The sequence below is a fragment of the Betta splendens genome, chromosome 2 (genome assembly GCF_900634795.4).
Source record: "Betta splendens chromosome 2, fBetSpl5.4, whole genome shotgun sequence".
Taxonomy (NCBI): Eukaryota; Metazoa; Chordata; class Actinopteri; order Anabantiformes; family Osphronemidae; genus Betta; species Betta splendens.
The window spans coordinates 25452206-25479066 of NC_040882.2; the positions used below are offsets into that span (position 1 = coordinate 25452206).

At 42.8% G+C, this 26861-nt stretch overlaps 2 protein-coding genes and 1 long non-coding RNA gene across 7 annotated transcripts in view; 2 read left to right on the top strand and 1 right to left on the bottom strand.

Annotated features, from left to right (window-relative positions):
- LOC114869085 (butyrophilin-like protein 8) overlaps positions 1–26861 on the top strand; it is a 98402-nt gene that overhangs the window by 21437 nt on the left and 50104 nt on the right. The gene's annotated exons all lie outside the window — the stretch shown is intronic.
- On the bottom strand, positions 4290–25954 carry LOC129604942 (scavenger receptor cysteine-rich type 1 protein M130-like). Of its 5 annotated transcripts, none has more exons than XR_008696316.1 (11): positions 25318–25953; positions 17667–17699; positions 17295–17582; positions 13166–13480; positions 12736–13029; positions 11262–11576; positions 10876–11163; positions 9294–9626; positions 7314–9072; positions 7020–7097; positions 6875–6934 (listed from the first exon to the last, which is right to left on the bottom strand). XR_008696316.1 is itself a non-coding variant. In XM_055513471.1 (10 exons), exons 1-10 carry the CDS (start codon positions 25352–25354, stop codon positions 6894–6896), a joined length of 2022 nt encoding a protein of 673 aa, XP_055369446.1. In that variant the 5' UTR covers positions 25355–25954; the 3' UTR covers positions 4290–6893. The 5 variants fall into 5 exon arrangements, 3 of the variants coding, with proteins under 3 accessions (XP_055369446.1, XP_055369435.1, XP_055369454.1); XR_008696314.1 differs by having other exon boundaries at positions 6880–6934; positions 7015–7097; XM_055513471.1 differs by lacking the exon at positions 7314–9072 and having other exon boundaries at positions 4290–6934; positions 25318–25954.
- On the top strand, positions 19969–22621 carry LOC129605068 (uncharacterized). The gene is made up of 6 exons (XR_008696556.1): positions 19969–20667; positions 21329–21507; positions 21605–21656; positions 21825–21848; positions 21965–22078; positions 22153–22621. It is a non-coding gene; the product is annotated as an uncharacterized LOC129605068 (long non-coding RNA).

Consider the following 26861-nt stretch of genomic DNA (forward strand, 5'->3'; position numbering starts at 1 on the left):
TCTATTCAGCACCACATCCTCTAACGCAGACAACCTTTCCACGTGTGGCTGTGTTGGGAAGAAAAATCACCAAAAACTGAGAAAGAAGCAGCATCTGGATGAATTTCAATGATATTGGAGAGGCCAACCTGAGTGCAGACTTCGTAAAATGAAACTATCTGTCAACTTCCAATAAACACTTTTATCTAAAGTGTTATAATGTTAAGACCTAAAGGTTTGATTAAAACCTTAAACAGTAGTGACTGTGTATGTTTTTGAAATAGAGAAATGCATTAAAAGACTTTTATGAAAACATGGAATAAACAAAAACAACGCCCTGACGCCACCTCCACTGACGAACAACGCTTCCACCTCAATAAGCTGCCAAACAGGAGCTGTAAGGACTTGGTCTTAACTATGTACATTTATCTAAATTTCCCTTCATTCATATACACATTCTTTAAAATATTAACCCAAACAATTACAGCACCAGACAGCAGTTACGCTTAGATTCCTTTAGGTTCGAGCTTTCATTTGAGTCACACACCTGAACCTTCAAACAGGTTGGGAACTGTCAGACATGGTGGCTCCGACAGTGACATCGGTGTCTGTGTAAGTCAGACCGGGCCCGTTAGCTTTACCCCTGACGAAGCTTGTCTCCAAACCATAGTACATCAGGTCAAACAGTTGTTGCCCACACTGTCTGTCCACCCCGAACACTCCCACTCCATACCAGTTATAGTACAAGCCATAGTCATAGGGAACAGAGAACATCACAGCTGTTCTGCCATCATATGTTTTTGTAGACTTGTTGTACACATCATAAGTAAAAACTCCAACAGATCCACGAGCGGCGTGAGGAGTCTTGATGAACAGAGCTGCCAGACTCGGAGGGGCTGAGCATTGGTGCCAGAGGTTTTTCACAGGATCCGCTGGAGATGTAAACCCTGTAACCAGAGAGAAAGAAAGAATCCTTTATTATCCTTCATTCTCACATACAATGTAACAACAAAATGTGTCTACTGCATTCAAGTGGCAGTGGGTCCAGGGAGCTGGTGTTTTACACCAAGGACACACTTGGTGCTCTGGTGGGGGTTTGAAGCTGAGACCTTCCGCTCTGCCACTGAGCAACAGTCATCTGAAGCACAGAAAGGCAGCAACAGGACAGACTTAGCTTGTTTGCTTATCTGTTGTGTGGAAGATGCTGCAGGTGAATCTGGGTGCTTGGTTTTCTAAAGCTTAGTATGAGCAAAGCCCCGATTGTGTCCACATTAGATCATCTCGGCTATAGACAGGTTGTCAACTGACACCACCAACCATCCAGGGTGGTTTCACTTCCAGCTGCTAAGGAACAAGTGTGAGCAGGTTCCTAATATTGACCCTACTGAGCAGTGTTGCCAAATGGGAAATGACAAAGTGTCGCACTGTCCCTTTAAAATTATCGTATTTTGACCCAAATTATGTGAACTAAAACATCCTTAAAAATTAGTGCATTTGCAAACAAAGTATTTTATGTACACATAACCTAAACCAATTACCAATTATTTTATAAATTTTTGGAGCTAGAGACTTCACGTGTAGCGTGTTTTCTTTGACGTGTTTTTCAACACTGTGATGTCCGACATCACTTGAACACTGCAGCAGCGTCAAAAGGCTTAACCTTCACTCCCAGCAACAGGTTGAGTCACAAGATGGTTAACGGCAGTGTCAAAACTATCGTATATTAGCTATGTTATATTAGATCGTACCCCTAAATTCATCGTATAAATACTATAATTATCGTTTATGTGGCAACACTGCTACTGAGTCAATACAATGCAAAACAGGCCCAGCTGCCATAACCCAAATGCCACATGACCTCAACTACATGGATAAGATGTTGTGTTTCTTCATTGATTCAAATGTACTTTACTGTTTCAAACAGTCCCATATTACAACTTCATATGAGCTGCGAGTTCCCAAACTGGATGTAAATCACTGCAGTTGTAAACTGTGGGAAGAATCTGGAAACAAGGGGAAGTACTCACTGTGGGCGACACAGCGTGTACAGTGAGCAGTTGTGTGAATCTCAACGGTGCACTGACGATGCGTGGACATGGCGTCTTGGACTGAGAAATAAAGAAACCTGGATGTTCAGTATGACTGAAATCATGTGAGGGGAGCATCATAAAATATACACTGCATCATAAACATACAGTGCAGAAACAAGCCCACATTTTTTTTTTACAAATATAGTTAAAAGGCCTTTACAACCTAACCAATGACACAAGCTTACAATTCCTCATAATCAACATAATTATAAATCACTATGTTTTATACGTGACTGAGACCTGTAAAAGGGCGGTTCACATCAATGGGGTTAGAAACAGCCTGTGTAATGATGCCAAAATGATGATCAGAAGCCCAAAACAGAGCACAGCATCCTATAAACACTAGACACGATGCTGCCTGATCTTTAGTACTTAAATCCAACAGCACCATGAGCTGATCAGCATCACAGCAGCTACTGCAATAACTCATGAAAATACCACAATTCCAGTTTATTTACTTTCCTCTTAAAAGATGGTACGCACTTTGTAAACATGTTTTTAACTATGTTTTTACAAAAACATCCAGGCAGTTGTCTGATCCCACATAAAGATTAAAAAATGTGTTTTACTTACAGCAGTGGATGAAGTCGAGCGCTGCACAAACTGGCTGCAGTGGAAGCGCTGCACAAACTGGCTGCAGTGGTGTCCATCTTATAAAGGGGGACGTGAGATCTGCTGGGGGCATTGGCTTGCAGAGATCCTCCCCTGCTCATTCTGCTTCATCATCCTGGACATTCCCCTGTTGAACCCACCCAGTGCTGTAGTCTCAAAGTTGATGAAAACAAAACTGGAACAAATGCTCCACTTCATGTTAGACGTGACAGCGCAAGTCTTCAGGTCAAAGGAGGTGCATCCTTGTACATGCTGTCCTAATGTATATGGAACTACATATTGTTCATTATTAATTAGTCTGTAATGTTTATGTTTGAATGCTAGTAAATTAATAATGCATACAGTATTCATGCATGTAAATTGCATGTAATTGTGACTTCTGCTTTCTGTAATCAGGTGCCAGAATTAGTCTGTTGAGCTGTTATAGTATCAAAGCGCTGTTTTTGTGTTGTAAGGTTCAGTCCTTCAGCCACGAGAGGTGCTCTGATTTTTTGTCTTGTCTGGGGTCACTTCCTGTTTCCTGTCATTTCTTTATGTTTATTACCTGCTGCTATAGACTAGGTTGTTTCTGCATTTGGGTCCTCCTCCACTCTGTCACCCGGTCTGGCCACCACCTATAGATTAAACTGGACTAATGGAATTTGTGATTCAGCCCCATGATGTGTGTTCTGCAGGTGTAGAATGGATGATTGACTAGCTGACAGGTTCCCTCACCTTGGTGGGTTAAGCAGCAAATACGAATAAAGTCTGTAGACGGAGCAGAGCAGTTTCAGTTTCATTATTATGTCTGGACACTACAAATGACTCACTGTTTGAGAAGAACTCACGTAATGCAAAACAATGAATGACATGTATGTCATGTAATGTACATGTATCAACGCTGCACCACCACTGCTGCAGGACTATATCTTCTTTAAATGTGTTTAATAACGAATAAGCTGAACATGACACACCTTTAGTTTTGAAATGATCTCAGCATAAACACAGAGAAAAGTCCCTGTGCACCAATGCTTTCACTTTTGTTTGGCAGTAACCTCACACACAAAACGATGGCAACACTTTGCCTTTTGCCAGTTTTGTTACAGTTTTTGCCTATTGCTTAGACACTAAAAGCGACTGCTTAGATGTAACACAAAGGCTGGAGTGTTGTATATAGAGGCCATCAGTGTGTTGCTTGTCACATGAAAGATCAGCAGGACAAGAAACATCATTATTATGAATGTTTATAAACCCAACTGTAAGTATTACTGATTCTTATCACTACCAATATCAATAATGTGTGATTGTGGTACAGTAGTTGTGATGTTTTATAACATGGCTATTATTAAGAAGTATGAGATTATGTATAACAATGCTTATGTGCATGTATACAGTATGATATGCATACGCTTGTATGAGTACTGTATGTGCACATACCTTAACACTATTATTGGTATTAATATTAATTTCAAAGGTAAACCACAGTACAGCAGTTGTTCAGTTATGAATGTGTTAGTCTAAGGTACAATCCCTATTTATTTCATTTGTGCCGATTGTTTGCTTAACTGATTTGCTTGGTTTTGTCAAGAACATACGGCTGAGGACCCAAATGCACAGCACACTCTCGGACTGGGTGAAGTGAGCAGGGTTTATTGCGTCAAGTCGTCAAGCAGTCCGGGTCATACACAGGATGTCTTAGCATAAGGTACAGATGAGGAACAGATGAGATCGGATCCAGGAGACAGGCAGTGGTTCGGTACACGGGAAGACTCGGCAACGGTACAGGTAAGGGCTAGACAACTCACAGGTCAGACGGTCCAGTACACACCAAAATCCAGGCAAAGGTACAGAGGAGGTTCAGGCAGGACTCGGCAGTCAAAAACAGGCAAGATCAACAATACGGGATGACTATACTAGAACGCTGGATAGTGGTGCAAGGACTCAACAATCTGGCGTCTGACTGTTGGCTGAGGTGGTGCTTAAGTACTGGGTGTGATTACTAATTATTGCCAGGTGTGCATGGTGAACCGTGATGACAGAGAAACAGCTGAGATGAGATGTGAGCAGGAAGTCCTTTCAGAGTAAAACAAGAACTGACATAAATCGTGACAGGTTTCAGCAGCTGGTTGCAGATCTCCACCCCCCACCCCACCCCTGCAGACACACCCCAAAGCAAACACTCAACCTGTTCACCAACACAGCAACATCACACATATTTAGGATGGACTAAATGAAACATTAAATAAACCATTAATTGAGAATAGTATGGATATTTCTTATATACTCCTTTTGTAAAAGCAAACCTGTCCATTACAATACGGCATTCAGCCTAATACATGCTACTTGTTGAACTGCTGGACAAAACAAAATATAAATAAAATAAAGTGCCTCAACTTTAAAGCAATAAAATATAGGAAAGGAAGGCTTAAAAAACTTCTTTTACATCTTGACTCAAAAGTCAAATTTAACAGGTAAAAAAAAAAATCCTAACATTTGAACAGTTTGAGAGCCTCTTCCCTACATATATTTAACTCCCCCACTTTGTTGCTCATTGAGATAATTGAGCTCCAGCTTGTCCTACTAGAATTTTAAACCTGGGCTTGAATGAAGTCAGGGCCATTCTCATACACACGTGGAGGTGTTTATATGACGATGGTATTTCTTCATTGTGGAGAAAGCTGCCTCTCCCTCTCTCCTCTCTGTATATGCCTTGGTTTTTGCTTGCTACACGCAACTGTTATCGCTGTCTTTAATAATTCCCTTCCAACCTCAAACTTTTTCTCTAGTCGTAAAATTTTCCACCTGTAATCCATAGACTCGATTGGCTAAGTGAAGTCACGCGCGATTGCTTAACTTGCATTCAATTGGCCAATGCGTTCTCGCGTCCACAAAATAACGACCGTAAATAGCCGCGTTGGTTAAAATTAAGGTTCCCTGCTGTATTCTGAATCAAACGTTCAGTTTGGTCTGTAGCTCCGGGTCCGTATGGGACAGCTTCTGGGTCCGGATCCAGAGGCTCCAGCTCCTTCAGCACCAGACAGTCACACCCACAGTGCAGGAAGGAGCTACCGCAGGTCGTTGCTCCCCACAGCCATCAGACTCTACAGTGTCTCCACCATCCACATGATAATGGTTGCCACTGTGAACATGTAGGGTACAGAAACAACAGTGATACAACATTTCTCCTTTGCGGCATTAATAAAGTCATAAAGTCGTATCATCATAGTTACCATGGACATGGTCATGATCAACTGCAGTACAGCTTAAGATCAGGCTTAAAACCTTCCTTTTTGATAAAGCTTATAGTTAGAGATGGTTCAGGTCACTGGCAATTATTGTTAGTCACAGGAACCATCTCTTAGTTAAGCTGCAATAGACATAGACTGCTGGGGGACTTCATTTAAATACTGAGCTCCTGTTTCCTTCTACCTCTTCTGTCCATTAACCTCCCATCATTGTTTCATGTTTAATTAACCTTGTCTCTCCCTCTTCTCCACTCTGTCCTCACCTACAAGTATCATTGAACTCAGAGCTGTGTCTGTGATGGGCAACTGTGCATCCAACCATCCTGCCTGTGTCCAGTCTCTGGATCCAATCATCCTGCCTGTGTCCAGTCTCTGGTACCACCATCCTGCCTGTGCTCTGTTGTTGCTTGTTGTTGTTGCTGTGGTTTTCTCTCTCTCTATCCCCTCACCCCAACCGGTCGAGGCAGATGGCCACCCACATCCAGCCTGGTTCTGCTGGAGCTTTCTTCCTTGTTAGACAGGGAGTTTTTCCTCTCCACTGTTGCTGTCAAATTGTAATTTAAGGCTTGCTGTATGTGTGATCTGTTGGGTTTAGCTGTGTAAGGTATTAAACCTTATCTTGAAAAGTGCCTTGTGATAACATTGTTGTGATTTGGTGCTATAATAATAAAATTAAATTGAATTGAAAAAGGCTCCATGAAAATATTTTCTGAAAAAATCAGTTTATTGCTTTCAGTATTAAATGTATGTTCTATGCCCACATATCTCATCAATTCACTGCAGCAGTGCCCTTTTGTACAAGACCAAGGCACCAAAGGCAGGAGAAAAAGGAAACGATTAAGTAAATGAAACAGATGACTGGATGACAGCATCATCATTTAAAGGATCAGGATCAAATAAGACTCAGATCCTGCTGGGTGTGGAGTGAACTCCTTGGACATCTCCTTCCCCTTCAGCTGCACCAACATCCAATGGGTAGTTCACCAGCTCAGTGTCCTCCTGTCTGCTGGACGTCTGCCCCCTGGTGGCCTGGAGAGACATGACAGCACAGATGTAACTGTCTTAATGGCTCCTCTGCTCATTCACACAAACACAGGTGTGTTCAGTACCTTACAGTAGAAATAAAGGGTAGCGCTGAGCAGCAGCAGCGTCAGAGGCAGGAAGACCACTTTAACAGGAAACTCTGGTGGATCTGACGACGTTTACAGTCAACATGAGTCTAACTGCTTCACACAGGCTGCACTGACCTAATACTTGTATGGTCTGACTCTCTTAATCCTTTAGCTTCTTGTTACTTCAGATGTTTACTGGTGTGCCTGTTATCCAGTGAATCTTACTTCAATCTAAAGCTGATCTAAAGCTACAGTAAAACGGTCAGTGACATAGAAGGTTCTCTGCTTCATTTTACCTGAGACACTGACAGACAGTCGATGGCTCTCAGAGGAGAAGTTCTGGGAAAAAACATACACCTGATAAACACAGGTGTAGTTCCCTTGGTGGGCGGGCTCTGCAACAGGAAACAGGAAGTAGGAAGAATGATTGACAGCTGTCCGAGTGTAGTTGTGTTCTGCATTGAAGGAGGAGGAGGTGAAGGTGAGGTGGAAGGAGCCTCCTGGGTACTGGGGCTGGATGGAGCAGCTGATTGTGAAGCTGAAACCTCTGAACACCTGCGACCTCTGCTGATGAGCCTGGGAAACCTCGTTCATGGAGGAAACAGAGATGATTGGCTGAAGCAGCAGGTCTGTAGACAAAAAATGATGAAAAGGAACTGTGTCAAGTTATGTCACTGGTGTGATGTCACTAAAAGAGTCAAGATGATTCTTCAGGTGAAGGTCAACATCTATAAAGAAGATTCCAGAAACAAGATTGTTCTAGAAAGTTTACAATCCAGTAGAAATTACAAACCGTTGCTGTAACAAAGAAGGAAATCCCTCCAAAAATGTCTTGATGAGCCTTAAGACCATAAGCTGTCACATTCTCCTCTGCTTTCATCAGATTCTGCTTTATGGACCCAGCTGGAACCAGCATCAATGCTCTCAGTCATATGAGCCATTATTCCACTGGTTGAAAGTCAGATTTATTCTCTCTCCTCTATTCTGGAATCTTTTCCTCTGGCACCATATCCTCATTTGTCATAAAGCAGTCAAATCTCTTATGTCTGGATCTGATCTCCTGTTGCTTCCAAGTGCGTCCAGAATATATCAGAGCTTATGGATTCCCAGGACATCTGTAAACATGATTTAGCAGAGAGACCAGACAAACACACGTACATCTGTCTGTACTCATGGGATGAGTCATAGAGAGCAAAGAAAGACGATAGATGTTTGATGATGGGGAAGCTGAAAATAAAACAAAATGGACATGAAACTGATTACCCTAACGGGTCCATTTTGTTACCATGGCAATCCCTCTCCTTTTACCACACAGCTAGTACCAATGCAAATCATCACTGGCCCAAAGTCACTGCATCTATGTTGTGGTTTTTCCTCTGTTTTGATTGGATGTTTCATATTTTGCTCCCTTTTGTCAGAGTTGGAGGCAAAAACTTCCCTATAACCAAGCCTATTTTCTGAGATATTCCTCAAGGCCCCTGCTCTCACAAATTTGGGAGAGATGGTCCAGACTGGGTCCCTTTGACTGAATAAAGACATCCCCACATCAAATTAAACAGTAGAGCACAGGCTACAGCACTATATAAATGTCTTTTAGGTATATCAAGCACAGACTCAGTAAAAAACAAAAATCGTAACACAATAACTGATAACCTGCATTAGCTGCTATTGTTAGCCCACAACGCATTCGTGGCTCTACCACTACGATACCTTATCCAAACCTAATCATCTTTGGCTCAACTGAAAGCTAAGATTCTAAGGACTCTAAGGATTTGTGCCGAACAATGCTAACCAGTAAAGGTAGTCAGTTACGAGCAAGAAACAATGAATGCTAAGGTAATCACAAGCTAAATAAACAATGTAAACTGTGATATTTTATTAAGTAGCCTGCATGTAATCGAAACCTGATTACATGCTGCACCAACATTCCCAACATTCAACGGATAGTTGACCAGCTCAGTGTCCTCCTGTACTTTACAGTAGAAATAAGGGTAGCGTTGAGCAGCAGCAGAGTTAGAGGCAGGAAGACCACTTTGACGGGAAACTCTGGTGGATCTAATCAAAGACGTTCACAGTCAACATGAGTCTAACTGATTCACACAGGTTGCACTGACCTGATACCAGTGTATGGTCTGACCCTCTTAACCCTTTAGTTTCCTGTTATTTAGGTGTGTACTGGTGTGCCTGTTATCCAGTGAATCTTACTTCTTTCTAAAGCTGATCTAACGCTGCAGTAAAACAGTCAGTGACATAGAAGGTTCTCTGCTTCATTTTACCTGAGACACTGACAGACAGTCGATGGCTCTCAGAGGAGAAGTTATGGGAAAAAACATACACCTGATAAACACAGGTGTAGTTCCCTTGGTGGGCGGGCTGTGCAACAGGAAACAGGAAGTGGGCAGAGTGATTGAAAGGTGGCTGGGTGTAGTTGTGTTCTGCATTGGAGGAGGAGGAGGTGAAGGTGAGATGGAAGGAGCCTCCTGGGTACTGGGGCTGGATGGAGCAAGTGATTGTGAAGCTGAAACCTCTGAACACCTGCGACCCCTGCTGATGAACCTGGGAAACCCCGTTCATGGAGGAAACAGAGATGATTGGCTGAAGCAGCAGGTCTGTAGACAAAAAATGATGAAAAGGAACTGTGTCAAGTTATGTCACTGGTGTGATGTCACTAAAAGAGTCAAGATGTTGGTCCTTCAGGTGAAGGTCAATATCTATAAAGAAGATTCCAGAAACCAGATTATTCTAGAAAATTCACAATCCAGTAGAAATTACAAACTGTTACTGTAACAGAGAGGGAATCCCTCTAAAAATGTCAGACATGATTTCGCTAAAGTTTTACCTGAGCCGGTAAGATTCAGGACTGAATTGTGTATGAATAGTGTAAGATACCCCCTAAGGCAGATCCAGATTGAACACAGTCAGATAGGATCCCTCCATACATGTACAGTATGCCCAGTGTGTTCTACAGAAACGGCAATAAAAAGGCTGAATGTGGTCTTGATGAGCCTTAAGACCATAAACTGTCACATTCTCCTCTGCTTTCTTTAGATTCTGCTTTATGGACCCAGCTGGAACCAGCACCAATGGTCTCAGTCATATGGGCCATTATTCAAATGGTTGACAGTCAGATTTATTTTCTCTCCCCTATTCTGAAATCTTTTCCTCTGCCACCATATCCTCATTTGTCATAAATCAGTCGAACTGATTACTGACCGCCGATTCCTGCCTGTTCCTCGTCTGTACCTTGGCCTGGATCTTGTGGTAATATACTGACTGTCTGACCTCGAGATTTGCCTAGTCCTTGTCTGTACCTCTGCCGTGCTCATCTGTGTACCGAACCCTGCATGTTTCCTGGACCCGATCTTGCCTGCTCGTTTTGTGCCTGAAGACTTGAGACTCAATGTGTATGACCTGGATTGCCTGCTATTGCTACCAAGTGCGTCCTGAATATATCAGAGCTTATTGATTCCCAGGTCATCTGTAAAATGATTTAGCAGAGAGACCAGACAAACATACGTACATCTGTCTGTACGCATGGGATGAGTCATAGAGAGCAAAGAAAGACGACAGATGTTTGATAACGAGGAAGCTGAAATTAAAACAAAATGGACATGAAACCGATGACCCTAACAGGTCCATTTTGTTTCTATGACAATCCCTCTCCTTTTATCACACAGCTAGTACCAATGCCACATCAGATAGTTGTAGCAATTCTAGAAGTCCACTTCTGGATCTGGTTCGTTCTGGATCACACACACACACACACACACACACACACACACACACACACACACACACACACACACACACACACACACACACACACACACACACACACACACACACACTTTGTTTCACCTGAGCAGATGAGATTCTGGATGAATGTGGATGTGGATGGTGTTAAACACGCCTTGAGAACAGATTCAGACTGAAGACAGTCAGAGCTGATCCTCCACACAGGTCTGTCTGAGGACTCCTGTCTCAATTCTACAGAAACAGCAGAACCACAATCTAGCTCTCTACAGACAACAGCTGCATCCGGCATGTTCCAGTCAGTTCCAGACACTGGTCTCCAGTCGCCAAGTTTCATCTCCAGTCTACCTGCACACCGGCTGCCTCCTTCCACCAACCTGATCTCATCAGATTCTGGAAAGAAAGCAGAGACTCTACAGTAAAACAACAACAACAGCCAACCTTCAATAGAACAAAAATGAGCCAAATCCAAGCTGCAGCTCCTCGTCTACCTGAGCAGGTGAGTCCAACAGCTTTTCCAGGTGAGCAGGTGGTTGTAGCTGAGTCTGAGCTCCTACAGTCCAGCAGAGCAGACTCGTGGCCTCCACACTGGAACTCTTTGGACCACACTGGAGCCTCCACTTCTCCATAGAGCGCCCCCTGGAGGGCTGAAGGAGCCCCACAGCCAAGCTCCCTACAGACCACCTCTGCATCCTGCTGGTCAAAGTCAGCTTCACACACTGAGGACCACCCCTGGTTGGACTGGTTGGACCTGACCTCCAGTCTGCCTGAACACAGGCTGGTCCCATCCAGCAGCCTGACAGAGTCTGGAGACATGAAACAAAGAGAGAAAAGACAGCAGACGCTCAGTAAAAAGATGTACTGAAACCAACTGGCCCCAGAACCAACATCAGTTCATCATCCACAGCAGAAGCAGACATCTAATATACTGGAACAACTGGATGAAAGATTGAACATTATTGACTGACACACAAACACTCGCGCACGCACAAAGCAAGTGGAAAACCTCCTGGGATTTTTTTCATGGACACTTTGTCATGATGAAAGTCGAACAGCAGATGGTGGGACTGTGGAGGGCTAACCCACAGAAACAGGGTAAGGAGCAGATATGTAGATATTTCTGCTGGGCAACGGTTAAAATCCTTAATCGCGTTAACTGCATGAGTTTTCTGTAATTAATCGCAATTAACACAGCAATATGAGAAGCATTCAGTAACAAATTTAAAGGTAGTATATCTCGCATTTTTACTTTAAAACTACTATTCTCCAATGAGACAACAGTTGGTGCACATTGTAAATTTTATAGTCCTCTCCTTTTCATACAACTCGCGCATTCTTCCTGTGATGGCGCATCATGGTGGAGGCTCACAAGTGCCGTCATTCATTGCGCTCCTCAGACCGACATCTTCCAACACTAATCGGCCTGCAGTTTGTAGCTAACCACTTAGCTATGGCATTTGTTAGCTTGCCTTGCTTTTGTTTATACTTCTCCCACACGCTACATCCAATGTAGTCTGCTAAAGTCTCCCTCCACTGTTTGTTTATGTGGGTGATTTGCTGGCATCAACGGTGCATACTGCGTTTAGGTGATACTTTAGACTCAAATGACTATGTTGATTCAGCTGATTCAGATTCTGCTTCACCATGAATGACTTGATTCTACGAATTCCAACTCCGCCATTCAGGGGAGGTTTAAATTGATAATGTCCACGTAAGACACCTTTATTCTATTCAGTTCCAGTTCACTGAGCGCTGGAGCCGTCTTAGACCCCACCCCCAAAGGCTCTGATTGGTTGAGAAGCGTATCTTAGACCAGTACTGATTAACAGTCCGCTCCTCCTGTGACCCATCGTTTGTCTGTATGAGTATTCAGTGCCAGTGAGCAACGGACTTTCCAAATATTAATAATGAATCGCCCCATGAATCTGCCATGCAAGCCTGTAGCAATGTCACTGATGAACTTACTTGTGCAGGTAAAGCCCTGGGAGGAGGAAGAGTAAGTGAAGACTGATACACACTCTCCTAAAACAGTTCCAGACTGAACACATTCAGGGATCAACTGCCACATAGGTGTGTCTGAGGATTCTTCTCTCCAACTTATAGAAACAGCAGAACCACAGTCCAGCTCTCTACAAAAAACAGCTGCTTCTTTCAGGGTCCAGACATATCCAGTCACTGGTCTCCAGTCTCCTTCATGTTTCAGCTCCAGTATACCTGCACAACGACTGTCTCCACCAACCAACCTTAACTCATCAGGTTCTGAATAGAAAGCAGAGAGTCATTAGTAAAACAGCAGTAGAAAGAAAGACAGAAAGCCTTTAATAGTCCCACAGTGGAGGAGTATAACCTTCTACAGCAGAAATAAACCAAATCCAAGCTGTAGCTCCTCGTCTACCTGAGCAGGTGAGTCCAACAGCTTTTCCAGGTGAGCAGGTGGTTCTAGCTGAGTCTGAGCTCCTACAGTCCAGCAGAGCAGACTCGTGGCCTCCACACTGGAACTCTTTGGACCCCACTGGAGCCTCCACTTCTCCATAGAGCGCCCCCTGGAGGGCTGAAGGAGCCCCACAGCCAAGCTCCCTACAGACCACCTCTGCATCCTGCTGGTCAAAGTCAGCTTCACACACTGAGGACCACCCCTGGTTGGACTGGTTGGACCTGACCTCCAGTCTGCCTGAACACAGGCTGGTCCCATCCAGCAGCCTGACAGAGTCTGGAGACATGAAACAAAGAGAGAAAAGACAGCAGACACTCAGTAGAGAGATGTACTGAAACCAACTGGCCCCAGAACCAACATCAGTTCATCATCCACAGCAGAACCAGACATCTAATATACTGGAACAACTGGATGAAAGATTGAACATTATTATTATTACAGAAACAGGGTAAGGAGCCGATATGTAGATATTAGTGCTGGGGAACGGTTAAAATCCTTAATCGCGTTAACTGCATGAGTTTTCTGTAATTAATCGCGATTAACACAGCAATATGAGAAGCATTCAGTAACAAATTTAAAGGTAGTATATCTCGCATTTTTACTTTAAAACTACTATTCTCCAATGAGACAACAGTTGGTGCCCATTGTAACACCGTAAATTTTATAGTCCTCTCCTTTTCATACAACTCGCGCATTCTTCCTGTGATGGTGCATCATGGTGGAGGCTCGCAAGTGCCGTCATTCGTTTCGATTCTATTAACGTTCCTCAGACCGACATCTTCCAACACTAACTGGCCTGCAGTTTGTAGCTAACCACTTAGCTAAGAATGAGTGAGAGGAAAGACTGTTAAGGCACACAAACTAGATAAGGCAAAGGCAAACGCACAACCCATGGACACACTCAGAAATACAAATAATTTTCATTAATAAACACAAGGAGGATTTACAAACTAAAAGAGCTGCTTCAAGGCAGTATAACAAATAACACAAAAATACTACTACTACTACTACTACTACTACTACTACTACTTAACCTAAAAAATCTTTTAACCTTAGTTTTTAACTTAACCTAATCAACAAATCACAGACCATATAACAAACACAAGGAACCAATGAAACCTTGATTTGGACAGGACAAAGCAAACTATTGTGATGATGATGACGATGAAACTGGCCAGACCTAATACATAGTAAACAATAACCTCATGAGACTAGGACTCTAGCTGCTACAACCACAGGCCAGATAGGAAACAAAAGACTCTCACCTGATCCAGGATCCGATTGTAAAATAATATCTGTACAAACGTTTCAGTCTTGAAAGCAAAAGTCTGACTGTGTGTTTCTGTGTGACCTGGGGCCCGTTTCAAGAAGGTGGTTTTGTGGAAACTCTGAGTTTGTTAACCCCGAAATGAGGGAAACTCAGAGTTTTCGGTTTCAGAAAGCGGGGTTACTTAAACCCGTAAAGCAGGGTAGGTTTAAGCCCGTTTCAAGAAGCGAGGTAACCGAAACTCTGAGTCAGTTACTATGGCAACTGACTCTGTGAACCAAACCTGGTCGCGAGCAGGTTTTATTCGGGAAACCCAGAGTTTCCTTCGGTCTCCGCCCCTTTTTAAAGTGAACAGTGTTTAAATACCTCGTTTAATCTTTCAGTTCATTCATAATTCACACAATGTTGAATTTATGCTGCGAGAGGATTTTAACGCCACGAGTTAATTTTCTGTCATATCGCAGTGCATATTTATTTTAGCGGTACCGTTTTTATTGAGACTCCATACATACATTAATAATCTTATTCACCCATACGTAAAACACATCACCCATCGTGGCCGTGCTTTTACATCCGAACAGATTCTGTTGTTGTGTTTTTTTTTTTTTGCAAACGGTAGTTTTCTTTATAACATTGGAGATGCTGAGCACATTAGTAAAGCCACTGTTTGTAGAAAAGTTCGACCTCAAGCGCTTTCCTTGACACAAACTCCTTAAAGCCATTAAAGAGGAGTTTCACAGGATTGCAGGTATGTGGTAATTAATTTGTTTCATTGAGGCTAATCTGAAAAATGATGATCAGTTAATAATATCTTGCTGTGATCTGAAATAAACTGATAAATGTGCAGGTACACTGACTACTCTTTCTAATGGTCACTGTAACTGACATTACATTGTTTACATCACCAAGATCATATGTGATGCTGCACATATCATAAACGTGAAGTCATGAATATATCGTGATTCAACCCTAAGTAACAGGCTGCACTGTGGTAAGTACATGTATGTCCTATACACTTATTTCAATGCATGCACTCACACTCACAGGAACACTTCTATGCAGCACTAAAGTAATGTGAACTTTCTTCTAGGAGAGATTGACAGCTTTCTGCTGGAGATAAGGGTTACCCATGAAGGCGCACACTACTGACACCTGACCCAGAACCTTAAGCAGGCCCCCAGCAGCGCTTAATGTGGCCCTGCAGAACAAGCGCCCGGGTGGAAATGACCATAGGCCTGTTGAAAGCACGTCTTCAGTGTCTACGTCACCTCAGGGAAACACCTGAGAGGCCTGTGACATTAATGTGACATGTGTTGTTCTCCACATTATTGCAATTATTAAAGAGGAGCAACACCCTGCCCTACAAATACCCTCAGGAGACTCCTTCCATTACAGTAATCTGCAGAGTGGATGGACAGATTTGCTTTAATGTCTTAATCAACCATCCCCACCACCACCAATAAAAGAAACTGAATAGATGTAAATCATAATTTATTTGTTTTTTTCATTTCCTACAAATACAAAGGCAAATGTTAGATTTTATGATTTCTCCAATAATTCATACAATTCACCTTTAACTATACACTCATCTCCAGCTTGTGTTTGGGAATTTCAATTTCTAGATCTGGCTTCTCAATCTTGTGATACAAGTATAACATTTCCTTGAGATTTAGTTTATACAACTCAATAACCGGTAACTTAAAATACAGAAGATTTAGAGTTACATGACATCTTGACATGACATGTTCCTCATTACTCTTACAGAATTGAACTCTGGCATTTACTGAACATCACTGAACTGTGTGCATCTGTGCAGCAAATGTGACTGACCTCCTCCTGCGAGGTGCAGGTCCTCCACCAGTTGTTCTAGCCTCTGCCTTCTTTCTGTTGGCTGAGTAGAAGTCAAATGTTTAACTGTGTGAAAACATTACAGCCATGTTGAAAATGCTGCTGCACTGCTATACTCTGCATGCTATTTAGTTATTTAATATGTCAAATATTGTAAAGTCAGGTGGTCTACACCCATGACATGATGGTGCCTTATACCTGTTTGAATTATGTTTTTACATTCCATTTTTAGCCACGTTCTTTTATGCCTGCGGGATTGCGCCTACATAAAAACTGAAATTAATTTCTTATATTATTACGTGTTTTGGGTAACTTTTAAAAACCTAATTAGATTAATGTAATAATTGCTCTCCATAAAACGTATTGGATTATTGAATTATCATTACTTTACAAATCCCACATCAACCACAACAGGAATTTTAAAAATGCATAGACATAACGCTGCACTTTTAATTCATACAAACGTCGGTATTTCATGCAATTACTGAAGTAACGCCTTAGATGAGTGAAAAAGTCCTTACTTTACGAGTGAAATATAACAACAATACTAAAATTATTTAGTAATTAGTTACGCTGTATGATTAAAATGTAAACTTACGCATTGACTCGAGGAGCTATTTTCTTCCAAGCTAATTCTTTCTCTTTCGCCGCTGCAGCCGTGTTGCCTTTTCTACGGATTATAGGCTCGTAGTCGCTATATGCTTGACGTAACATATCCATTTGTTGTCCTGTTGCCATGGTGACTCGTAATATCTTCACTCCATTGATCAGGGCTTTGTATCGTCGCGGTGCACGCGCTTAACTCTGAGTCAGACAACTCAGAGTTGCTTAAACCAACTCTTTTCAGCTGTTCTGGAACCGAAAACTCCAGGTTTGCAAACTCAGAGTAGATCAACTCAGAGTTTCGTTTTAACTCAGAGTTTGTTAAACCTCCTTCTTGAAACGGGCCCCTGATGATGTTACTGTTGATCTTACCTGAGCAGGTGAGGTTCAAAGTGAAGTCAGTATAAGATGAAACTACACACTCCCTCAGTGCAGATCCAGACCGTACACAGTCTTTCCTGATCCACCATTGAAGTCTGGCTAAGGATTCTTCTTTGTGCCTTATAGAAACAACAGAACCACAGTCCAGCTCTTTACAGACAACAGCTGCATCCCTCAGGGTCCAGTCACGTCCAGCCACTGGTCTCCAGTCTTCATGTTTCAGCTCCAGTATACCTGCACAGCGACTGTCTCCTCCAACCAACCTTAACTCATCAGGTTCTGAATAGAAAGCAGAGAGTCAAAAGAACAAAATAATTTTCCCATTGTGGGATAAATATGCTTTTGTGATTCCTTCTTTCTCACCTGTTGACATGTGATTTTCTTCAGCCTGGGTTCCTGAGGAGGGAATCACAAAATAAATGTCTGATAGTTTTCAACAGGTCCTATAAGGATCAAACACTGAAGGACTAGAGGTCCGTTATACAAACATGGATCAGCTGAACCTGATGCCTGACTGTTACAAATCGGGGTACTGAGCTGAGTGACGGATCGCTGTTGAGTTCTTTTTACAGTCCAGTTTATTGTCCAAGTACACTCCCAGGTATTTGTACTTGGTCACCACCTCCACCTCTTCATTTTTATTAGTGAGAGGGGTGACATAACTCCCTGATTTCCTAAAGTCTAATACCAGGTCCTTAGTTTTACTGATTCAGTTGGAGGTGGTTCTGTCCACACCAGTGCACAAAGCTGTCCACATGATCCTCACTGAGGGCTTGTCCAGGTGGTTGTAGTTGCAATGGAGCAGATTTATGATGGCATCATCCACTCGTTGTTGGGGTTGATATGCAAAGTGGAGGGGGTCGACTGAGGGTTTGACCAGAGAACGCATGGAGTCCAAGTTCAGCCTCTCAAAAGCCTTCGTGATGTGAGAAGTCAGAGCCACGGGTCTGTAGTCTTTGGGGACTCTCGGACGTGGCGTCTTATTCACTGCACAATGCATGACTTTTTCCACACAAGAGGAACTCTGTGCAGCTGCAGGCTCAGGCTGAAGATGTGTTGGAGGACACCACAAAGCTGGGGAGCACAGATTTTTAGCACGTTTTGGCTGATTCCAACAGGTCTTGCAGCCTTTGTTGCATGAAGCTTGTTCAGCTCCTTTCTCACCTGATCTGCTGTGATTGTGTGTGAGGTGGACGAACCCTGTAGGTGATGTAGAGGGGGCCTATCATGAGCAGTGGAGGGTTTATGGGCCCAACCTAAAATGTGTTCGTTGGCTCTGTCCTTGGACCCCTCAGTCACCTTGCTGCTGGACTTGTAGCCGGTGATGGTCCTCCACACTTCCCTGGTGTTGTTGTTCTGACGTCTGTGTTCCAGTTTCCTCCTGTAAGCCTCCTTCCCCTCCCTGATCTTGACACTCTCTGGACATGCCTAGCTGTCTCTTGTATATCAGTTTACATACTGGGTCACAGGCTGGGGTGGAGGGGGATGCAGGCATGGTTAAAGTCCCCAGAGATGAGAATCAGCACATTTGGATGCAGTGTCTGCAGCTGGGACACGGTGATGCATATGTGCTCATAGACGGCGGCGACAGCCAACGGAGGGATGTAAGCGGTGACTACCAGCACCTGGGAGAACTCCCGTGGAAGGTAGTTCCTGACTCACCAGCTCAGTGTCCCTGCTACAGTTCTGTTCTTTAACTGTGATGTGGTCCGGGTTACACCATCTGTTGTTCACAAACACAGCCAGTCCCCCACCTTTACTCTTGCCGCTCTGCACCGCGCTCCGGTCCGCACGCACAAGCGTAAATCCGCTAGCAGAGACCACAGAGTACAATGTGTCCTGGTTGAGCCACGTGAAACATAGCAGGCTGCTCTCCTGGTACACGCACTGCAGATGCATAAGAGCTGTTAGCTCGTCCAGCTTGTTGGAGGGAGAGCAAACGTTTCCCATAGTAACGGATGGTACGTATGGCTTGTACCTCGGTCTAGAGTGTAAACAATGAAGCCTTGAATCTTCCCACCTCCTCTTTGCGCAGCGCCTTTCTTCGGTCTTTGTTCCCCTCATTAACGTTTTTGCCTCCTCTGCATCCTTTTCTTGCTTATTTCTTCAGGGAAGCTTGAAAAAGTTAAGTACTTTGCAGCCGATCTTAGTGAGATCAGTTGATCCCAGGTGTAAACAAAGTTCGCATGGCGCTGGGTCCGCTCCTGCGCAAAATTACACGCAGTAGGTGAAACATAAGGAAAAAAACAAAAAATACAACACGTTCACAATCACAAAGAGATGAGGAATCTGCCGCAGCCTCAATGCGCACGGCACACAGCGACAATTCCGTCGCAATGCTTAAAACCCAGGCTTACTGATGAAAACCCAGGATTAAGCGGCTTACGCTCTTGGACCAGACACTGGGAGAGACAAAAAATATCGTCTAAGACTTGCCACAGTAGAGAAACTGACGTTTTTAAATAAAAAAAAACCAATGATGTGTCTCCTAAACCACAATCCATACCTCAACGTTACAAAAGCACAATCATTGTCCATCCCCTCACCTCATTGTAAATAATCATTTACATTTTCATCATTTCCAAATAATCATTTTCCATAATGCCAGTATATATGTCTATCTGTCTGTATGTATGTACAGTATGTATGTATACAGTATAACATACAATATACATGTTTTGCATACTTCTTTATTTTGCTTTCTGTATGTGCCACACACTTCAAATGCCAACTAATTTTGTTGCGTCCAGTAGATGTTCTACTAGAGCAAATGAAGCTTCAAGAAGCTTTGTACTGGAGTGAACCTTTTGGATGAAAGGCTTTATTGCTTCACAAAGCTTCATCTGCCCATCACTATGTAAAACATGGATGACATAAACAAAACAAACCTTGACCAGTCCAGGGGCCCGTTTCAAGAAGGAGGTTTAACAAACTCTGAGTTTAAACTAAACTCTGAGTTGATTTACACTGAGTTTGCAAACCTGGGGTTTTCGGTTTCAGAACAGCTGAAAAGAGTTGGTTTAAGCAACTCTGAGTTTGTCATGATCTGGGGTTTTGTTCTAGTTGTTTCCTGTTGTCACGCCATGTCCTGTTTTATTTTGTTAAGCTTCCTGTTCTCTGTCAGCTGTCACTTACCTGTTCCCAGTATCCACACCTGTCAGTAATTACGTAATCACTCTGTGTATTTAGCCACCACCTGTTTCCATAGTCCTTTGCCAGATCGTCGTTTGTGTTTCCTGAATATCCCGAGTTTCCTGAGTTTCTTAGTTTCCTGAGTGTCCTGAGTTTTCGAGTTTTCCCTCGTGTTTTGTTCCCGTTTCCTTTCACCGTCGTTTCCTGCCTGACCCTGGACTACTATCAGACTGTGAGTTTTGCTTTATCCCTGCCTGTACTTTTGCCGTGACCTCCCGTGTATCGAACCTCGCCTACGTTCTGGACTCGAGATCGCCTGCCCCCCTTTGTACCTTTTGCTGAGCCTTTTGTTTATGACCTGGACCGTCTGACTCCGCTTATAGCAATAAACCTGTGTTTTGATCATTATCCTGCCTCGGTGCTGTGCATGTGGGTCCTTTATCTGCCGTTCCCTGACAGAGTTGTCTGACTCAGAGTTAAGCGCGTGCACCGCGACGATACAAAGCCCTGATCAATGGAGTGAAGATATTACGAGTCACCATGGCAACCAGGCTGTGGTTAATGTGGGATTTTTAAAATAATGACAATTCAATAATCCAATACGTTTTATGGAGAGTAATTATTACATTAATCTAATTAGGTTTTTAAAAGTTACCCAAAACTCATGTAATAATATAAGAATTTAATTTAAATTTTTATGTAAGTGCAATTCTGCAGGCATAAAAATAACGTGGCTAAAAATTAAATGTAAAAACATAATTCAAACAGGTGAGGCACGATCATATCATGGGTGTAGAGTACCCAACTTTACAACAAGTGACATTTTAAATAACTAAATAGCATGCAGAGTATAGCAGTGCAGCAGCATTTTCAATCATTTGACTTCTACTCAGCCAACAGAAAGTAGGCAGAGGATAGAACAACTGGTGGAGGACCTGCACCTCCACCACTGACACATGCAGAGGAGATGGCCCTCAGCATGAACACTGGAGAGAGGCTGAGGCTGAAGGAATTCCTGGAGGGAGTTTATCAGAACCAGTCACTCCCCAGGATACAAGTGCATGTGTAAAATGTAAGAGGCCTACCTTTATATTTGATTTTTTACATAAGCTACTTTTGATATATCCATTTCTTAGAGTCTGGGTTGGGTTCTTTGCTGGTCTTAACAGATTCTGATGGTTATATGTGAATCTTCCTGTCACAACAGAAGCCCAGGATGTTGTAAGTATACTATGAAATAAAGCTTAAATTATGATAAGCAGTATTATAAAATGTAATATTAATACAGTTTATACACATCACATGATTTCTGATGTTTGTGTTGCGTAGCCTAAAGGATGTAACTTGATCTCCAAGTATAGTAACTTTATTATCTCCCCTCTGCCCCAGAGTGTGGAAGAACAGCAGGAGGAGGTTAGTCACATTCTGCTGCACAGATGCAAACAGTTCAGTGATGTTCAGTAAATGCCCAAGTTCAATTCCGTAAGAGTAATGAGGAACTATGTCATGTAACTCTAAATTTTCTATAGTTTCAGTTACCGGTTAAGGAGTTGTATAAACTAAATCTCAAGGAAATGTTATACTTGGACCGCCAGATTGAAAAGACAGATCTAGAAATTGAAATTCTCAAACAAAAGCTGGAGGTGAGTGTATAGTTAAAAGTGAATTGTATGAATTATTGGACAAATCAATCTAACAATTTCCTTTGTATTTGTAGGAAATGAAGAAAACCAAATAAATTATGATTTGCATTTATTCAGTTTCTTTTACTGGTGGTGGTGGTGGTGATGGTTGATTAAGACATTAAAGCAAATCAATCATCATCTGACTGCCCATCCACTCTGCAGATTACCGTGATAGAAGGAGTCTCCTCAGGGTCCTGTATTTGTAGGTCAGGGTGTTGCTCCCCTCTAATAATTGCAATATTGTGGAGAACAACACATGTCACAATAATGTCACAGGCCTCTCATGTTTTACCCTGAGGTGACGTAGGCACTCAAGACGTGCTTTCAACAGGCCTATGGTCATTTCCACCCGGACTCTTGTTCTGCAGGGCCACATTAAAGCGCTGCTGGGGGCCTGCTTCAGGTTCTGGGCGAGGGGTCAGTAGTGTGTGCTGGCATTAACCCCTATCTCCAGCAGAAAGCTGTCAATCTCTCCTAGAAGAAAGTTTAGATTACTTTAGTGCTGCATAGAAGTGCTCCTGTGAGTGCATGCATTGAAAAAAGTCTATAGGACATACATGCACTTACCACAGTGCAGCCTGTTACTTAGGATTGACTCACAATATATTCATGAGTCATGACCAGAGCTGGGCCACTTGGCCTCCAGGTTTGTGATAATACAGTACGTGCAGCAGCACATATGATCTTAGTGGTTTAAACAATGATACGTCAGTTACAGTGCCCATTAGAAAGAGTAATCAGTTCGCCTGCACATTTATTAGTTTATTTCAGGTCACAGCAAAATTTTATTAACTGATCATCATTTTCCAGATTAGAATTACTGAAACGAATTAAATAATTAAATACCACATACCTGCAATCCTGTGAAACTCCTCTTTAATGGCTCTGAGGAGTTTGTGGCAAGGAAAGCGCTTGAGGTCGAACTTTTCTACATAAAGTGGCTTCACTAATGTACTCAGCATCTCCAATGTTACAAAGAAAACTACCGTTTGCAAAAGAAAAACGTGACGCAACACAAAGAATCTGCTCGGATGTAGGAGCACGACCACGATGGGTGACGTGTCTGACGAATGGGTGGATAAGATTATTAATAAATGTTATGGAGTCTAGAGAAAAACGGTACCGCTCAAATAAATATGCATGCGGATATGACAGAAAATTAACTCGTGTGAATTATACAGCGTCCTCATCTACAGGATCCTCTAGAAACGGACATTTTGGTCTCTGCGCGAAGGAAACAGGTGAAATCTATGAATGAACTGAAAGATCAAACGAGGTATTTAAACACTGTTCACTTTAAAAAGTGGCGGAGACCGAAGGAAACTCTGGGTTTCCCGAATAAAACCTGCTCGCGACCAGGTTTGGTTCACAGAGTCAGTTGCCATAGTAACTGACTCTGAGTTTCGATTACCCCGCTTCTTGAAACGGGCTTAAACTTACTCCGCTTTACGGGTTTAAGTAACCCCGCTTTCTGAAACCGAAAACTCAGAGTTTTCCTCATTCCGGGGTTAACAAACTCAGAGTTTCCACAAAACCACCTTCTTGAAACGGGCCCCTGGTAAGGTTCACAGAGTAAGTTGCCATAGTAACTGACTCTGAGTTTCGATTACCTCGCTTCTTGAAACGGGTTTAAACTTACCCCGCTTTACCTCCTTATTGAAACTGAACTGAAAAAAACAAAACAAACTTCTAAAAACTGCTTTGTAATGAAAAACACTTTGTAACAGGTGTGCTTACGACACAATAGAACACTTCAGCAAAGTCAAAATGAAAAGGCAGGTCCTTTAAACAAAAAACGAACAAGTGCATGACATCAACTAATTACACAAGCGAATAACAGGAAATTACGTTGTTGTTGTTGTTGTTGTTGTAAAACCAGAAAGACATGAAAACAAAACAAGAGCGCCTCTAGTGGCATTAAGGGCTCATTGAAACACTGACTGAAGGCATGTGAGTGAGCAGCAGGGTGGACCTCTGACGCATGTGGATCATCATGCACTTACTAAAACCTGGCGTAAGTACGAATCTACGCCAACGTTCAGATGTTCCAAGAACTACGTAAAGTAGAAATTAGCGTAAGTCTACGCTAGCTCCCCGGTTTGCGTAAGTACTTAGAGGTGAAACAGGAAAACAGTTATTCATGTTAAAACGATCATTACTTACACCAGAGAAAAGCAATGAACAATTAATAAAGCCACGTGTCTGCAAATAGATGAGAGGGTATAAAAAGCAAGAGCAAAACGGTGCAAACGTATATTCGATAGCACTGTTAGATGATCTGATGTTGGAGCGCGACACAAGAACGGTCACCTCTACCAGATTCTAATAGATCCTCTATTAGATCCTCTAACAGATCATCTAACAGCTGTAGAATATATGTTTGCATCGTTTTGCTCTTTTTACATACTCTCATCTAATTGCAGGCGCATGGCTGTATATTAATTGTTTCATTATTTTTCTCCGGTGCTGTAATGGAAAAATTGTGCCTTTGTGCTTTTTTTTATCCAACACAGTCGTCATGTGCTGGTTACAGTAGGTGCAATACTGAACATTCTTACACAAACAACTGATCTCCTGTGCTCTCGTACATCAAGTCTAAACATCTGATGTTCCATTTGACTGACTAATAGTTTATGATATATGTTTGTCTTTTACACCCTTTTACACCTTGACTCTGACCCAAGGCTGTTAAAGCGAATGCATCTTGTCTTGGAAGCTCGGTGTTCCTTCCTTTGGATAACAAGACATGATGATGCAGAAGTGAGAAAGCAAACATTCTCACTCACAGCGAGATAAGGTGGCACAAACAATTCCATTGCTGCAGAAAGACATTCCACCAGAGCCAGAGAAAGGGGTTAAAAGGCAGAGACAACTTGAGGATCGTGGGCTCTTTGCATCACACCTCCGTGGTGTGTGCACTGATCTCCCCAGCTGGTTTTTGGGATGTTGATGTGCACGATCAACATCCATGCTTTTTATTTGCTTTCCCCATTATTTTTATTTTCCTTTATTTTTATAATAAATCTCACAAAAGACAACTCTTTCATCTGCCTTTTTATGGGAAATTTCCACCACAGGTGCGACTAACAATCATTTTTGATTTGTACTTACGCTGGGTTTTCGTGAGTAAGTACCCTTCAGAGCTTGAAGAATGTGTCTTTACTTCATTCATGGTTGGAGCAGAGCAGTAACTGTACCTGAGCTCCACAGCAGCAGCAGCAGCAGGTGGTCCATGTCCAGCTCAGTCTCAGCCTGTCGGACCCTCGTGTCTTCAGAGTAGATCTGGACCAGAACCAGGTAAAGCTTCACTCCAACACGTCTGAGTCTTTCTGAGGCTCAACTCTAGTGAGGCCGTTCTATAGTTGACAAATACTCCTGAGTATATCCTGACTGAAGTGAGCATTAAACTTAGCAGCTTGTTTAAGTCCAACGTGGATCTGATAAGAAGCTGCTGTCAGACTCTGGTGCTGATGTTTATCACTGTGGCTTCTGTCTGGTTCCTCCCTCAGTCACGATGCTCAGATCTGTGGCGACTCAAAACCACAAGTACGACTGAACAGTTCTGTCTCCACAGGTACGTGACGGACGGCGACCTGTCCAGGTGAACCCGCCCCTGATCAGTGACAGCTTGGTGGATCCAGGTATATGTTCATGTTCATCACATGTTCAGCCGACATGTGATGGATATCTGGTTATCAGCTAGACACAGTGAAAAGCGAGTGGAAAAACGATTAGATCAGATTAGATAGGATAAACATTTAAAGGAAAGACGTGAACAATAAACCACAGTGTTACTACGTACAAATAAATAAACCTGAAAAATTCTGCTCTGCGTAAAAATTTGTCAAGTCCAAAACAAGGACATGCTGCAAAAATTTTTTTTGCTTTTCTGCTGTTTTGTCAGAGATGGATGTTTTTTAGGACAGGACTAAGGACAGGAAGTTCTTATTTGGTTCATTTGTGCCAGCTTTACTTCTCAGTGAGTTCATTTTAGAGTAAAGACGTTCCAACAGTTCAGCAGAACATAATGCCACAATGTGTTATTATTAACCCGTTTACATCACTAATCCTGAAAACCTTTTGAGAGACTGATCCTGGAGCAGCTCTAACCTATAGTTAGGCCCCACCTGGACCATGTCCAGTTTTCCTTCCAGCCCCAATCAAACATATGCTCCACTATGTGGCTGTCAGACCACAGGACGTACGGTTGAACCATGCTGTGTCAGACAGAGTTGTGTGTAACACTGAGGCTCCACAAAGGACAGTCCTCTCCCTTCTTCACCCTTTATACCACAGACTTGAGCTATTTGACAGACTTATGCCACCTCAGAAGTTCTGGGATTCTGCCATAGTTGCATGTAGTAGTACGGGGGATGAGAAAGAATACAGGGCTGTGGTGGTTACTGTAGCTTTGTCACACGGTGTGACCGGAACCACCAACCTCAACCGGCCTTGAGCTTCTGTCCATTGAGCACCTGTAATGGGCCAGACTCAAAAAACAGGCAGCAAGCATCACTGCTGAACCCACACACGTCGCACACAAAGTATTCAAACTCCTTCCCTCTGGCAGGCGTCACAGAGCCACAGCCTCCAGAACCACCACACACAGAGCTTCTTCCCCCAGGCTGTTTCTGAGCTGAGATCACCCTCACATAGAGAAAGGACTCAGTATAAACATGTGTGCTGCAATTTTTTATTTATTGTATTCTATTTATTTCCTTTATGCAAATAATTTATGTAT